Below are 16,454 nucleotides of genomic sequence, written 5' to 3'. Positions count from 1 at the left end.
TGTGGGTATCTACCTTGTCTCCACTGTACCCAATCTCCCCTTGTTCTCCAGGAATCCCAAGATCACCCTGACGGAGAGACGAGGAGTCGAACAGGAGGACGGACGGCGTACGGACAAAAAGAAAGAGAAATAAAGAACATTAGGAAGAATTGTAACTTTCTACTTCGTCAATCACATTCAGCTCTCTCAACAGACCAAACTAATTACCAGTCTGTACATTATGAAAGTCCTCACACAATGAGACTAGTTCATCACATTGGCCAAGTTCTTCATGTGGCGTCAATCTGTTTTATGAAAGGCACTGATGGCAATTACTCCAGCCTGTGCACCCACGTCTTGTAGAATAAGCCAGTATTCAACAGAGTAGTAATTACAGACAATTTGTTATTTTAACTCTGGTCTAATTAGCCTTCTAACAAATGTAAAGTGCCTAATGTTGGTGTGTTCTTTTAATAAAAAGCTCAAGTAACTCAAGTGGTGCAATCGTGTTTTATTCAACTTATGATCAACTTGTGATTATTGGCACATCACATAGATCTTTTATCTCTTCTAGGTTTCTGGTCTTAGGAGGACAGCTAATGCAAAATGCTTTCAAGATTTTACAGCTAGTCTTTGTTTGAATGGGGGGGAAACGGCTAGCCTGGCTTTGCCCAAAGGTTAAGAAAAGCAACACTTTATATCTATTTTGTTTAATTCACACAAAAACTGAAATGTACTGGACTATTTCTTTGCTAGATGCAGTGACTTTCTCGAGTTTTCTCATCACTCTGAGGTTTTCAGGAAAGTCTTTTTTTTACCGATTAAACAAATATATAATGACATAGTGTGTTAGTGAGCCGTTGACGTGCTTGTAAGCAAATTTTGTTACGTTTGGACAAAGCCAGGCTGGCTGCTTCCCTCTGTTTCCAGTCTTTATGCTAAGCTAAGCTAAGTGTGTCCTGGCGAACAGATATGAGAGTGGTATCAATTTAACTTATTCCAAAATGCTTATTTCCCAAAATGTCAAACTATTTCTTTAAGTTTATTCAACAGACCACCTCTTTGCTGACAGCCCAAAGAGGAAACATATCACACAAAGGATTTCATAGAAATGACATAGCAAGAACTCATATTAGTGAAAATTAGAGAAACCTGTCACATCTCATGCTTTATATCAGTAAAAACAAATCAACAAGTTTGTAACTGTGTGGTTGAGGGTGGGACCTAATGAAAGCATGCTCTATGTCTCAGGGTTGGAAAGAGATGGTTACAGTGGGATGCAAAGGAGTTCATATCCATCATCACATGCTGCTCAAACACGGGCCAATAACAGGAATATTCAGATCACCTTATCACCTTTCAGTCCTGGTTCTCCTGGATTTCCGGGCACACCCTAGAACAAGCACCAACAGATGGGTTAGAAAGGGACCCCCAAAACCAAACCTCACCTCAAAAAACTGTTCTGTGCAAACTCCATTCTCTTGTATTAGATGTGTGTGTGTGTGTGTGTGTGTGTGTGTGTGTGTGTGTGTGTGTGTGTGTGTGTGTGTATGTGTGTGTTCAGCATTACCTTCAGTCCATTAGGTCCTGGAAGGCCCATTTCTCCCAAAGGTCCCATGTCACCCTGCCGCCAGAAGAAGGAACAAATAGAAAATTATGATTTAGTGATAATTTACAAAGTACAGATGAACACATGTTTCAGAACCCTTGACTTTTAATTAACAAACACACACACACACACACACACACACACACACACACACACACACACACACACACACACACACACACACACACACACACACACACACACACACACACACACACACACACACACACACACATGTTCTGTAAGAATAGGCCTCATTGTCTTGCTTCCAGATTATCCATACGCCCATCACATTGAACGCAACACTAAACAATGGATGATAATATACGAGTAGAAGAAAGACTAGACTGCTGACGTAATGACAATGGAGAACTGGGTTTCATTTCATTCAGAGAGGACCAATTATAAACAGCGATTTAAGAATTGATTGGATTTTCTACTTTCTTGTCAGTGTGTGAAAGGCAGAGACTATAGTGTCACAGCATCACAAGCTGCTAGTAGTTATGTTCAGTTGCTGCTATGCATTTTCTGCTTGCAAAGACCTACAGGGTGGCCTTGGCTCAGTGTATTGAATATTTGTCTCTCTGCATGTGTGACAAAGGGTGTTATTGAAAGGGTAAAATGGTTCTTCTTCTTCAGCTGGGAAAACCTAATGTATTCAAATAAGATATGCATGAAGAAATACAATATATTATACTCACTAATGTGTTTAATTGAATTCAGATTTCGAGGTTTGTCATGAATGCATGCCACAGAGGGCGCCAAGTTTTAATTCTGGCCAAGACCACAAACATTTCAACCTCCATCCTCTCAAAGCAGGGTAAGAGGAAGATGGTGCGTTTAACAATATCTCTGGAGACAGACAGACATTTAGAAATATAGAGAGAAACAATGAAATAAAATAGCACTGCTGTTCAGAAAGCCCCTCTACTACTTCTTCTTCTTGATAAGTTGTTTACATACAACCCTTTTTTCAACTGTGGGGTTGAAGGGTGTTTGTACATTCACATCTTTGCAGTGCAGCCCAGTCATGCTGGTGTGCACTGTACAGTATACTTGATGCAGAGGATACGGAGCTCAGAGAAGAGCTGTAATCAGAGAGTCCTCCGATTACAGGCCTACTACCACCACCGGTGGCCGAGAATAGACCAGGAGGAGCGACAGGGACGGATGAGGATGGGACACGACCAGGGAAACCAGGGAGACATTATAATCAGATGCCATTATGTGGCTGTCGTTGGGCTGAGCAGGCGTGGACGGCAAGGTGATGGGTGGGCGGGGGGGGGGGGGGGGTTCCTGTTCAAAAATAGTTAATAAGAGAAAGATTCTAGAGGAAGCAAGATGCCTCGTTAAGGACAGTTTTGATTGATCAGTGGATCACTCTCATGTTTGTCAAGAGAGGAAGTGGGAGGGACAAAATGCATAATTCGGTCTCTAAGATTATTAACTTTCTCTTCCGTCTTGGATCCCAAAAACCATCAACTTTCACTCTTTTAGATATGTTTACAGTAGTAAAGAACCTACAGAGTGGCTAATTCCCACTAAAAGGTACTGGCAGTGTAAATGATGATAAGAGCTAATTGAGGTTTTCTTTCCCCCCAATTAAGCAGGCATATTCAGTTTCACTTAAATACAGTCCTTTACAGCTATGTATTTCTGGAATAAGTGTCTGGGAAAACAGGATGTTTAGACTGAGGAAAACACACAGAAAGACACACAAACTGCTACTCACAATCAGTCCAAGAACTCCGTTTGGACCGGGGGCTCCCAGCTCCCCCTAGTCAGAGAGGAGGAGAGAGAATCGGTGAGATGAAGGGAGAGGGAGAAGGAGCAAGTTTCAGGGGTTATTGGCTCTTTTTAAAACAAACATGCTCAGAAGAGTGGCTCAGTGTTCATCACAGCTTATGAGAGGGGGCTGTGTGCATGTGTGTGTGTCTGAGGTGAAGGTAGAGGGGGATGTGATCATCCCACTGACGCCTTTTTTCAATCTGCAGGTTCAGTCTCTCCGCAGAAATGAAAACCGTAGACAGAATGTTGTCAAGGCATCTATAGTCCTCAAAGGATTACTTCTTATTACTGTAGTAATCCTCCGGCTCCTCTGCTAATGCTACAATGTCAAATATTTCACTAATCTTGGTAAATATCTCAATGATTAGCAGAAAAACATTTGTGTTTCAAGACGATGTGTCTTTGTGACTTCTTCTACCACCACCATGAGGTTAATGTCTTTGTTTTTTTGTGTAATATTTCTCAACAACTACTGATCCCCTTACTTTTTATGTTGTTTTTAACCAAATACCAGCAAAACTAATGACTTCCCATCAGGCTCAGCTGTAGGCTATTTTACGTTTGGTGCTAATTACCATTGAGAAGATGTATATGGTAAGTATTATACCTGCTAAACATCAGCATGTTAGCATTATTATTGCAAGCATGTTAGCATGCTGATGTTAACATTTAGCTCAAAGCACCACTGTGTCTAATAAATTGACTGATGAGAGAGTCTTTGCAGGCGGAAGAAAAAAGGTAAAAACTTGACAAATGACTCAAATGACAGCTAAGAGTCGCTCATCTTTGCCGGAAATATGTTAAGTATGTCACCTTCGATTTCATAAACCCTTTGTAGGCCAACATATTATTCAAAATAGATGTGTCTGTAAAGTTTTCCTTCAATTAATACACTTTATGTTTATGAGCTTGTTAAAGAGCAACTTGCTTAAGTGTCAAAGTTTTCTTTTTACTTCTATGACTGATGAAGTAGTACATTTCTCAGAATGACAATATCCAGAAATGGTGAAAATGTTGACATCATATAAGCTGATGTGGAAACAGACATGCAACAGACTGGTCTTTACTCAAAACAACATATTATTACATCATTTAGTATTCTTGGATATCACCTCCTAATAATACTGCATGTGCGTGTGTGTTGGTGGCCACTTTACATTGGTGAATGGAAAAGGTTGCATTTGAAAGAACAGCCAGTTAACTGGCCCCCCTTAAGTGCCAAGTAAAATTATCGGGATGGGACGAAATTAAATACAGCAGTAAAACTTGTCCGGAGCAAAAAACTAACTTCAAATGAAAGAGAGAAAAAACATGCACACTGTTGGACTGCCAGGTGATTTACACACCAGCACAGCCAAACTGTCAGTAGTAAAACTGCAGGGGGTAGGTGTGTGAGTGAAACCACTGCACTCAGTTTGTGTGTGTGTGTGTGTGTGTGTGTGTGTGTGTGTGTGAGCATGTGGATTGGTTATGTATTTAGGTGTGTGACATACTGGCTCTCCATCTGGTCCAGGTGGTCCTCTCTCCCCAAAGTCCCCTGGAAACCCCTGAGGACAGAGAGAGAGACTAGCTTTTATGTTCCGCTGCACACAATCAGTGACAATCCAACTCAGACATCCATTAAATTTCATGGGTCCTGTACTGTTTGCTTTTACATATGTGCCATTTATATTTTTGGGCCACTTTGTTAGCAAACAGTTGCAAACACATTCAGCAGATACGGAGCACCATGGGCTTTAATTTGGAGTCGTGCTGTTTGGTCTCTACCAAGCTCCACTATGCTGTTTGGTGCTGGGCGGCTAGAGTACAGTTGTTTTTCTAGGAACTTTTTTGATGAGAAAAGCTGCCTGCTGCGTCTGAAAACAAAACTATGAGAGCCCCGAGAGTGAAACAAAACAGTAGTTACGGAGCAGAAACCAAAACAATGAGCTGAAAGATGCTATAAATCTCCATAGAGTGGAGTCGAACATAAATCAGATAAAAGTAATGATTAATAGGAAAATATTTTGGTTATAGTCGCTTTAATGTACAGCAAACATAGTTAAATGCAATGCTAATTTCATTGACTGTACAAAAACTGCCTCAATAATAAAAATCACATCCCTCAATGTGTTTGAATGTGTTTAAATTAAAGAAACTCTACAATATAAAAATATGTCAGGGTTTGCTTAAATTATGGACCTTCAGTACCACAAACGTAAATGTAGAGTAAATCATTGTGTCTTTAACTATTGAGTCAAATTTAAAAAGGATGTTTGCACAAACACAGCCGACTGTTACGCAACCAAGAGTGCTGCTACTGTAATTGCACAGCAATTTTGACAATTTGTCTGACTCAAACATAACATTAGACACAAAGTTATCTGAAATATGTACAAAATAAGAGCATAATTGCCCCATTATATACATTAAATCCTTCAGCTGCAGGGTGTGGGTAGCCAACTGTTCTACTTCTAAAGGCAATAAGAGAGCCAAGTAATTACTCTGTCCATTTAGCAGTAAACGGGATGCTAATCTGAGCTATGCTAGCAGTCGATGGTGCTGCAAAGACAAACCGCATCTGCAGAAAGCAAGAGGGCCAGTGCATCTCGAACCCGACCATCCAGAAACACAACCACACGTTGTTCCATAATTACTGTACATACCTCCACAAAATGGCAGTTATTTTTGGAAAAGTAGAGATGTTTTAGATATACAGCACGTATATATATTTTAAGCTGTGACTGGGCTTAAAATAAATATAAAAATAATCTGCTGACTAAATGCAACTCTTTGTCTTTGAGTTTGCGGTATATTTGTTTACCCAGTGTGGGATAAGTTTGACTTCATATTGAAATAATATAAATACTTGTGACTAATGGTATGTTAATATTCACCTATGCTTCAATCTATGGACACATCCCGTCAGGTCAATTATGCGAACATAACAGTGGAACAAAAAGCTCTTTTCTTTTCCTACTAGGCCATTGGATGACATTTGGGATCCCACCAAAAGAGTGCATGAGACTGCTTTATGGTTCTAAGACAATGTGCGCGCAGGGGGAGGCACAAGTGCAAGAGAGATCTATGAAGCATGACACTGACCCAAGGGATGGATCATACAGCTGTCACCGCTGCCGTAACAATGAAGGACAAATGTGGGAAACCAAGTACAGCGCTTGAAAAAGCCTTTGATGAGAGTCATATGAGACTGTCTACTTAAACATGATGTTCCTCAGCTTTGGTATGAAAGAGTGAAGCACAGCAGCAGCGCTCACTGTCTCATAACGGAGTGATGTGAAAGAACTGCAACTGATGAGCCCGATTAAGTCAACCTCAAAAAGACAAACAAAGCCAAACCCTAAACACTGTAACAAAAAAGAAGTCAAGCTGAAATGCAGAACTGTTGGCGATGCACTTCGGAAAATGTGTAGTCTCTCCGCTGCTTTAGATCTATTCCCTCATCACTCTTTGGTTGCAGCGGACTGATCGTGTGTGTGTGTTTCCTCGACAGAGCACTATAGCGCTGTGGTTATGGCCATTAAAATGTCTGGCTGCAGTTCAGGAGCTTCTTCTGTTCTTTGTCCTCCATCAGGGAGGAGAAGGATGATCTCTCAGGGATCATCTTGTGAGTGTCCTAGCTTTACATTTTCCATGCAGGAGCACAGAAATCAAATGATGTGTGTGTTTTCCACTTAAGTGTACAGGTCAGTTATGGGGCTTTTTCAAAATAACAGGCATCCCCTACTCTTCTGATGTTCTGTTAAAGTTTGACAGCATAAACTGCAGAACTGCATGAATATTCATTTGTTTTTCGGCCTTGAATAGCAGTGCTGCGGCTGTCCTAAAATCATTCAGGATTTGCTTGTAGCAGGAAAAGACCAAGCCGTGATGACAGCACTTCCATGTGAAGTCCTTTGGGTATGCATGACCAGCGCCAGAACTGGGAAACGGCCTTAACAAGGTCTTTGTTGCAGCAAACTGTTTTGAAAAACAGCTTGCGACTCTTATAACACAGCCCTGTTTATGTGGTGAGAACACACGTACGACACAAAAACCTAATGGAAACACACGATCCAAAGCCTGAAACATGATGAATTTGCATCCACAGCTGCTTCTTAAACATTTGTCTAATTACAGAAGTTCTCAAAACCTCACTCTAAGCGGACACTGGCTCGCGTGTGTTTATGACTTTTGGTCTATAAATGCCTTATTTACAGAAAAGCCAACAAGCAACAGCTGCAAAATGATCTCAGCCGTGAGTGTCAAGGTTACACACTCTTACTGAAACAGTCTGTCGAACTGACTTTGAAAACTATCTGACACAAACAGCAGAGCCGACGGCTTCCTCCAAATGGCTTGGCTCCATGCTGAGGGGGACCAAAAGCCTTTTCTTCCCCAACAAAACCCTTTTTCTTGTTACATCCAAGACTCAGATGGGCTGCTGGTGTGACTCCACATGTATTCAGGCTGCAGTTAACCCTTCAAGCAACCATGGAAATAATGAGCCGAGGCAATGACGTAAATCCAGACCTTATAAGTTTCCCATGTGCAGTGTAGGTGTTGAAGTCTTTGCACCAGAAGCTCTCAATATGACCCCAATAGAAGACTGAATTTGAAATCGTCATTGGAACGTTGTTTGAGATCTGTCACCATCTCCCCCACTTATCTTTCAAAAGTCATTAATAACAGATGATACATTCACAGTCAACCGAGCACAATTCATCACACTTTGAAAAGATTATCTGTAAAGTATGTTGAGACAAAACTTTACCGGCCTACCCATCTTGCCCCTCTTCCCTGGTTCGCCGGGAATGCCCTGAAAATCAAAACGAGAGAGAGCAGAGGTGGAGTAGAAAACAAAGCAGAAGGGGGAAAGGGAAGGGTTCAAGAAAGATAGAAAAACAAAGAAGAAAGACAGACATTATATACAAACCATATCAAAACTAAAGCATAACATTCTTGGGCATAAGTAATTCAAGCCCAAAACACATAATTAAAAAGCTGTAAAGCTTCAATCAACTCCTGCTTCAACAGATGTGAGGAACAGCTGACTGCAGCCTTTCAAATATTTTCCCAGCCTATTATGAGGGATTTAGACCTCCATCTCATACATATATATGTTAAATAACCACCAGTTTCTCCTGGAAGAAGACACCATCTCTTGTTAGCTAAGGTATGTGCCATCTCGCTAACTGGCTGTCTGGCTGGCTAGAGAGGTCCTTCCTGATTACAGCCTGGCCTGCGCTGACGAAACCTCCTGGAGCATGTCATAAGTAGGCTAATCGCTGCATGTTTTAGAGGCTGTACAGAAGGAGGAGGCCTTGATGAGTTCAGGCAGTTCAAAGGCCCTAAGAGGGGGCTTCTATCATATGAGTCATCAACACTCCCACACAGCAGCACCTCGGACAGCTGGGGACCGTTTCCTACTTTATAACAACAACAAGACAGCTGAATAAAATGGCAAGAGAGGCACTGTTTTCCTCTCACAGGGCCCATTAGCTGGGTTCAGTTGGTCACTGTACATTTCTGCAATTATTGTGTGTGCTTGAGAGAAAATACACGTTTGACAAGAACTCACTCTTTCGCCATCAGGCCCGGGCAGGCCAAAAAGCCCCGGGATTCCAATGAAACCCTGCAGGAGAGGAGAGGAGACAGGAAAGAGGAGAGGAGAGGAGAGGAGAGGAGAGGAGAAGATGGGGAAAAGGGGAGAGGGGAGGAATATGGGATGTGAGTATTTGGACGCCATGAAAGCAGCAGGAAGAACAGCAAATCCCGTTAGCTCTAGGGCCGAGTTTCAGGGGCCGAGGGTCCAGCATGGATAGGGTGGGCTTCCATGAAGAACCAAGCCATGAGGCAAGTGTATATGCCCATGGACTGCATGGTGCTGGCTTCCACGATGTAGTCCAAGGGCACATACCCTCACGCCAGGGATCTCTGAAGATAGCCAGGACATCCCAATGGGCTGTCGGTGCAGTGGGAGACACACATAGAGGAACACAAGCACAAACACCACAACAGTAGAACACTGGAGGAACAGGTAGATGGTTTCAGGCAAGTAGAGTAGGTTTACGTGCACACAATATGGAGTATGCTGCAAAAGAGAGTGCAGAATATTTGGAAAGGTGGCTCAGTGAGAGAGAGCGAGAGGACTAGAATGCCACCTTAAGACAGCAGGGCCTCATACGGAGCTTAAACAGGAAATTCCAGCCAGTGGGGGTAGGGGAGGCTTTGGAGCAGCCAGGGGGAGCTGATAAAGAACCTTTATTCAACATAAAAATCCTTGTTTGTGTCCGTGAGCGTGCGTCTCTTTGTTTGTGTACTTTAAGGGTGCGTGTTTGTAAGCGGAAAGGCTTATCAACAGCCAGTCTTTCAGTAAGTGTCCATATACAGTAATATAATGCTTCTATTACAAGTAAAGACTCCTATGTTTAGCATACTATTAATAGTGGCACACACTGTTTGGGTGAGTGTGAATGAATGTGTTTATGTGTGTGCAGTGGTGGATGCTGGTGCACCAAAGTGCATGCACGCTCTCATACTGTCATGCACGCACTTTGGATGTCGTTGCATCTACATGCACATGCATGTCCTCATGCAACAACGGGTTCAAAGCACAAAATACCAACAGTGTGCAACCTTTAATTAAACAACTTCTATAAGTTCTATATGTTCACTGGTCCTGTCAAAGCACCAATGTTAGTAATTTATACTGACAAAATCAAACTTGAGAAGCACATTTGAAGGGAAGACTTACCCGAACGCCTTTAGGCCCCAATGGTCCTATCGGCCCTGGTAAACCCTGAAACACAGAGAGAGGAACTTTATTTCAGCGCTTTACACTTTTACTGGTTTATACCTTTTCCTAAAATACACTGTGAATGTGTTTGTTGTTGAACATCACGGTGGCATTGAAAAGTGGCCCGGCTAAAGACTGCAACTTACAGTCTATCAAACACATTTAAAATGCCACCAGATTGTTTAAAATGTTTAATATGTAGTTCCTAAATAAATGTGCAAATGATTAGAAAGATGTAAACCCACATACTGTGGAGGGGATGGACACAATAACAGGCAATCCGATGCAATAAATGAACCCATTCAGCTTCATGGTAATTTCTGAGGCTGTAGCTTGTGATGTTGTTCTCTTGGACCAAATATTCCAATTCCTCTATACAGTGTTTATCCAAATATTTTCCTCCAAGTCAGCTGTTCAACATAACCTAATTCCACTTGGCCCTCTGCCCTTACTATGGCCCTGACTACAACTGTACCAGTCACAGCAGAGGATTTACTGCACCTGCCTGCCAGGATAACCTTTGGCACCTGGGCTTCCGACTGGACCTTGCTCTCCCTGCAGGCAAGAGAGAGAGGGAGGGGGGGGGGGGGGGGGGGGGGAGAGCGGGAGGGAGGGAGAGAGAGAGAGAGGGAGGGAGGGAGAGAGAGAGAGAGGGAGAGTGAGATGGGGAGGGTGGGTGATCAAAATTGCAGTAACAAAACACACAGGCAGACCATTCTGCACAGTAGCAGACATTATCAGACAGGGAGACAGGGCAGAGAAGATTTTATGATGACTGAAGATATAAGAGCTAACGACTGTATAATAAGGAGATGAATGTGTTTTCTTGCTAAAAGTAAGAAAGTATTATCCGCAAAATAAACTCGAAAGTATCAAAAGTAAAGTACTAAATGTCCCTGTTAAGGTATTACTGTTACACATTATATTATTATTACTGATACATTCATGTGAACAATAAGTTGCATTTTACTGCTGTAGTCTATAGAGGAGATGTTAGTTTTAAGTACTTTTTATACTGTTGGGTATTTTAATTTATAGTGATCATATGTTTTGATAGACAATCTTAATTTGTAAAGTAACTAACTGTTAAATACATTTAGTGGAGTAAAAAGTACTAGATTTGCTTCTGAATTGCAGCGGTAGAAGTATAAAGTGTAAAGTAAAGTACATGTACTTCAAACTGCATATTGTCCATTACTACCAAGTTTTATCTGTTGGATACCAGGACTCATGGGTACTGCTGGAAGTTGACGAGATGTGGTCTCTTCATACATGCTAAATAGGAGTTGGTTTGTGTGTGTGTGTGTGTGTGTGTGTGTGTAGCAGGTTGTGTCCAAATTTGGAGCACAAGTGTTCATGTATAACTTCCTTTGACACACTCCGGACGTGCAGCCATGTGCACTGCTTGCCATTCCCTCTCTTGGATAAATATAGTGCACAATGCAGCCAGTTAAAGCCAGACAAGAATTTGGCTGAGTGAGGTTTAGATCGTTCACTGGCCAGCAGTGAAGTGGGGCTCTGAGCACAGCTCATGGTGTATTACAGTAACAAAGAGCCATCAACACTTTATGCGCACCAGCTGGACTTTGCTCTCAATAGCTGCAGAGTCCACACTGCCAAAACAGTTGTGCTCATTACTCCGTAACTGGTGCCACGGTGATTCAGACTCAAGGCTAGAGGCGTGATGAGCAACAGCAGCAGCTCTGTGGGAAAGAGGGGGGCGTTCGAGGATGGACAGAGCTCATGATGGTGAGCGAGAAAGAGGACTCCTTCTCCACGATGAGGAGTGCGGGAAGTCCCTGCGCTGGTGACGTCACCCGGAGAACGGGGACTTACTTAAAACTGTGTGACAATGAGGAGAATGTTCCACTCTGCTTTCCATGACTCAGGCCTTTCCCTAATACCAACAGTAGTATGACCCCTCCCAACTGAAAATAGCTCTGGACACGAGGCTGGATGCTCCAAACTTAAAATAGTCCCTTTGGACTGGACCAAACAGCCAGAGTCCTGTCTCCTCCCACTTGTAGCAGCGAATAAAGGAGTTCATTGAACTGCTATCCCCAAAGAGGGCCAGATAGAGGAGGAGGAGGAGGAGAGTATGAGAAAAGAAATGCGCACAATATTAAGATAGTATCAAGGTAACATGCTGAAGGAGAGGCCAAACATTTGTGGCAGGGAACGGTCCGGAGAAAGACAGTCACACAAAGGGAAACTCTCTTCAAAGCTACAGTGTGATAGTGAGCGTGTCACTGTTGGCCTAGTTGGCTCCTTCCCGTTTCTCTTCTCTCTATTTTTCTCTCTCTTTGGCATCGCTTTCTGATATCCTGGAGAGCATCGCTACAGCACAGCGCTTTGGCCAGAAGTCACCAGTGCTTCATAACAGGCTAATCTAATCTGGCTACAATGCAGGCATGCTTGGTGCACGCACACAAACACACACACACACATATACACACAGACTGAGATGATGACGACTGTCTTTTAAAAGAACGAGGTGGGACGTGAGAATATGAGGGACGAGTCATCGATAAGGGCCTTGATGGAGGACTCTATTATAGCAAGACATCTAGACACTCATGAAGGCAAATGCATAAAGGGGGGTTGTTATATCTGTTAACAACAAACAAGGACAACGATAACAACATCATCTTGGCATGAGTAGCAAGATTTGGGGATGTTGAAGTGTGGGATTAATGGAAGTGTGAAGAATAGCAGCGGCATGGGAGATCGACATCTATATGGTATGAAATCCAGGGAAAAGAGGTAGCGATGGAATGGAGAGAGATACTTACAGGCTCTCCAGGGAGTCCATGTGGACCAGGGTGACCTCTCTGTCCCTAAAGAGACAAACATAAGAGAAATGGGAAGTTAGTTGAAGCATATAATAATGCAGAGGTAAAAGAAAACACTCAAGAAACGGTTCGCAAACGTGAAAAAACTCGACAAGCAACAAGTGCAGTTTTATGCGAAGTAAAATATGCACGTTAACTACGGCAGCACCGACAGACAGGTTCAGAGCCATATGCAAGGAATCAATCTGCCCTTCTGTCAAGGGATCAGACTTTCCACTGGCCATGTTCACAGAGAAAGTGTGCTTGCAAGGCCATGCCAGAATTATGGCATGGTGAGGATATAAATGCCTTCCTGTTTGAGTCAGATAGCAGGTCCCTTCCTCCGCCTGCAGACTAGACTACAACACAGAAGACAGCCTGATGTAGTGCTTTTCTGCAGTTCTGCTGACTCCAGCAACACGGACCCCCAACAAAGAGCAGAGAGAAACTACATCAAAAGTGGGAAGACAAGCCTTTCCAGACCACAGTTTGATAGAGTGAGAGAGCAAGAGAGAAAGGAAAGGAAAGACGAGTGAAAAACAAAATAAAAACAGAAGGGCAAAGAAAGGAAAGACTCCCGTTGTCCCGTTTTCCTAAACCACAGCTCCAGAGTACCAAGCCAAGGCTCCCTGAGTTCCTGTAAACCATCCTTTAACCCTGACATCTGACTGCAGCAGGGGGAGAGGACACTGCATCCCTCCTCTCATTATGTTAAATGATCACTCTTACTGGCTTACACCTTCATACCAATACTTTAAACTGCCATCGTCAGCATTACCCTCCACATTCAGTACTCAAATACAGTACTTAGGTACAGCAACTGTGTCAACAAACCTTTGTAGCAAGTATAACAGTTATAACTAAATAAATCTATATTTTAGCCTTAAAATCTTACCTAGGTCTGCAACATTGATCATCATTTTAGCAAAATCGTCATTATGGCCAATTGCAATTTTCAAGCAGGAGGTGCAATATTTGTTAAAGGTGAAATATGTGTGTCAAAATACTATTCTAAAGTCACTATTGTTGAGCTGCAGAGATGTTCTGACCCAAACATCTTCTTCTACCGACTTTATTTGGGACAGATCCCTGCGAAAAACCCGCCGTAATCATTTTAATATGTGGAGAGGAGACGCTTGAAACTGGGATGACAATTCATGATTAATACACATTAAACAAACAGAGATGTCACCAGGTGCTGACAGACCGCTGCTGTAACACAAGCAGAAACGTGTGTGTGTGTGTTTTCCATAAAAACGCGCAGTTGGTCAGCAGTGTTGTGGAGAGAACAGGGATGCTGCACACATGGCGCCTTTGTCTGACATTTTGAAAATGTCCGCTTGCTGTTGGTCTGTTGGCCAGTTATAATGAAGTGTTGATGAATTTGTGCTGGTCTGATTCACAATATCCATCTGTTGCCATGAGCCTGATATATAATATGATTTGCGCATGGAAGCAAAGACAGGAAGAGAAACACATGCACACACAGTCACACACAAAGATACATGTACACTGTATTATTAGACGGCTTACTTATAGTACAAACATGTGTAGCGGCTTATGTTCCCATGCTGTGCTGTGAGGTCCACAAGCCACACACACACACACACACACACACACACACACACACACACACACACACTGTGGGTCCCGGGTATTAACCATACCCTTCCAACCCCAGCCAGACCATCTCAGGTCCTTATCTCACGCATAATGAGCTTGCTAATGAGAGCGGCCATTCCCACCGGCCCGCCTGTGTTTAGTGCCACTTGCTTAACAAGCATGTGTGTTTAATCAGATAATGCTTTTCATTTTCTCCCCGGTAGCACCCCTAACACCTTCCTAACCCCGCCCCCACCGTACCCCACTAAGCCGAGTAGTGCCCCAGGGGACGTTAAGCGCATTTGTGCAGAAATAAATTAAGAGACATGTTGTAGCTGCACTCTGTGGAAGTGCTGCATGCACAGCGATAACATAAACCCTCCATGCGGATGTCTGGTGGGTAGAGATGTATAAAAAAAATTTAAAAACTGCATGAACCTAACCGGACAATTTGGTTGAAATCGAACCTGCGGAAAAACATCCCTCATCTCATCCCCGCCTGAACCGCAATTTCAGCAGCATGTTTGCTTGCATGCAGTATCGCTATTAACTACCAGCACGGCGCAATGATTTGTTGTTCTTCTGGTGAAACATGCCACAAAACTGATGGTTGATTTGAATTCTCTCATAATTACAATGATGGTGAGCCTGTGGATTTGTTAGTTTGAACAGGGAGAGTTTGGTTTGGAACAGGTCTTGGGGAGCTTCAGACTGATTAATGTCGTACAATAAACTTTCTTGCATAAATGAGGGAAACGACTATGATTAATACACTGTCTAGCAGCCCCTTCAGGGAAATTATAAAAGATCATTCCGCTTTGTACTTATAGGATGTTCTTTTTAGGGGAACTATGGTTTGGACTTACTTTTAAAGGAAAATTATCAGTAAAAAATCCTAACTAGTCAGCAATAGCAACTGGACTATCCAAAATGAGGATTAATTCATACATTTACAAACACTAATGTCTCACTGTGTGCTAAGTTTAAAAAACCTAAAATCCTGGCACATATGTGAAAAGCAGACAGACGTGTATGCACGTCTTATAAACAAAGCAGTCGTAGTGTGAAAGACAGATGTAGAAATGGCAGACAAACAGTGAGAAGACACAGATTAGCAGTGGGAAAAGACATTAGAAGAAAGAAGGATGGAGGCAGTAAGGAAAGACGTGTGGCTTGTAATGTGGCCTTGTCGTTGAGGTTTGGCCCCGTGTGTGTCCCCTCTCCCTGACCCTGCCTACCATACTGAAAAGCCATTCAGAGTCTGCTTGGTAGAACAAATGTTGTACAGAGCGGAACATGCTTGGCTTGTCTGGCGGTGTAAAATCACACTCTCCTATCGCACGTTCAAAGCACCCCTGCTTTCTCCATTAAAGTTTTCCATGGAAAACCATGCCAAATTCCAGAATTCCCGGTTGAAGTGTCAAGCCAGGGCTGCTAAAAAGCCTGTGTGTGTGTGTGTGTGTGTGTGGGAGAGAGACAGCGAAGGTGGAGGGGAAAAATACAAAGCAGAACAGAAGAAAAGCTGCTGTTGTCCCGTTTTCCTAAACCACAGTTTCACAGTAGCGAGCCAAGCGAGCAAGACGAAACAGCTCGAGAGGTATGAAGAGGAAGAAGCAGCACATGGGTGTTTCAGGGTGGCCCACCACTGAGATGTAATTGCAATTAAAGTCATCGTTGCTTTTCAATTTTGCATTGACCTTGCAGTGGAGAGACCTGAATCAGGAGATTACACGCCTGGGACTTTCCACCTGAGCTGACCGAAAACAGAACAAAACAAAGCCTGTTTCTAGACAGCCTGCGCCACCACAGAACAGTTTGGACATTGACTCACATTTCTGTCAAAGTGGTGCAATGTGTAGGCATGTAG

General features: G+C 42.9%; 1 protein-coding gene across 1 annotated transcript in view; it reads right to left on the bottom strand.

The window, feature by feature from the left end:
* Positions 1-16,454, bottom strand: part of col27a1a (collagen, type XXVII, alpha 1a) — a gene marked incomplete at its 5' end in the record, with an annotated part of 60,131 nt that overhangs the window by 19,271 nt on the left and 24,406 nt on the right. Inside the window, 10 exons of the mRNA XM_079178628.1 lie at positions 14-67; positions 1,328-1,372; positions 1,550-1,603; positions 3,321-3,365; positions 4,870-4,923; positions 8,130-8,174; positions 8,937-8,990; positions 10,113-10,157; positions 10,656-10,709; positions 12,947-12,991. Of these exons, the coding sequence (XP_079034754.1) occupies positions 14-67; positions 1,328-1,372; positions 1,550-1,603; positions 3,321-3,365; positions 4,870-4,923; positions 8,130-8,174; positions 8,937-8,990; positions 10,113-10,157; positions 10,656-10,709; positions 12,947-12,991 (495 nt within the window). The remainder of the gene's footprint in view (positions 1-13; positions 68-1,327; positions 1,373-1,549; positions 1,604-3,320; positions 3,366-4,869; positions 4,924-8,129; positions 8,175-8,936; positions 8,991-10,112; positions 10,158-10,655; positions 10,710-12,946; positions 12,992-16,454) is intronic.

The sequence above is a fragment of the Pholis gunnellus genome, assembly GCF_910591455.1.
Source record: "Pholis gunnellus genome assembly, chromosome: 18".
Lineage (NCBI taxonomy): Eukaryota > Metazoa > Chordata > Actinopteri > Perciformes > Pholidae > Pholis > Pholis gunnellus.
The sequence above is the reverse complement of the archived record's forward strand: the minus strand, read 5'-3'. Positions and strand labels throughout refer to the sequence as shown.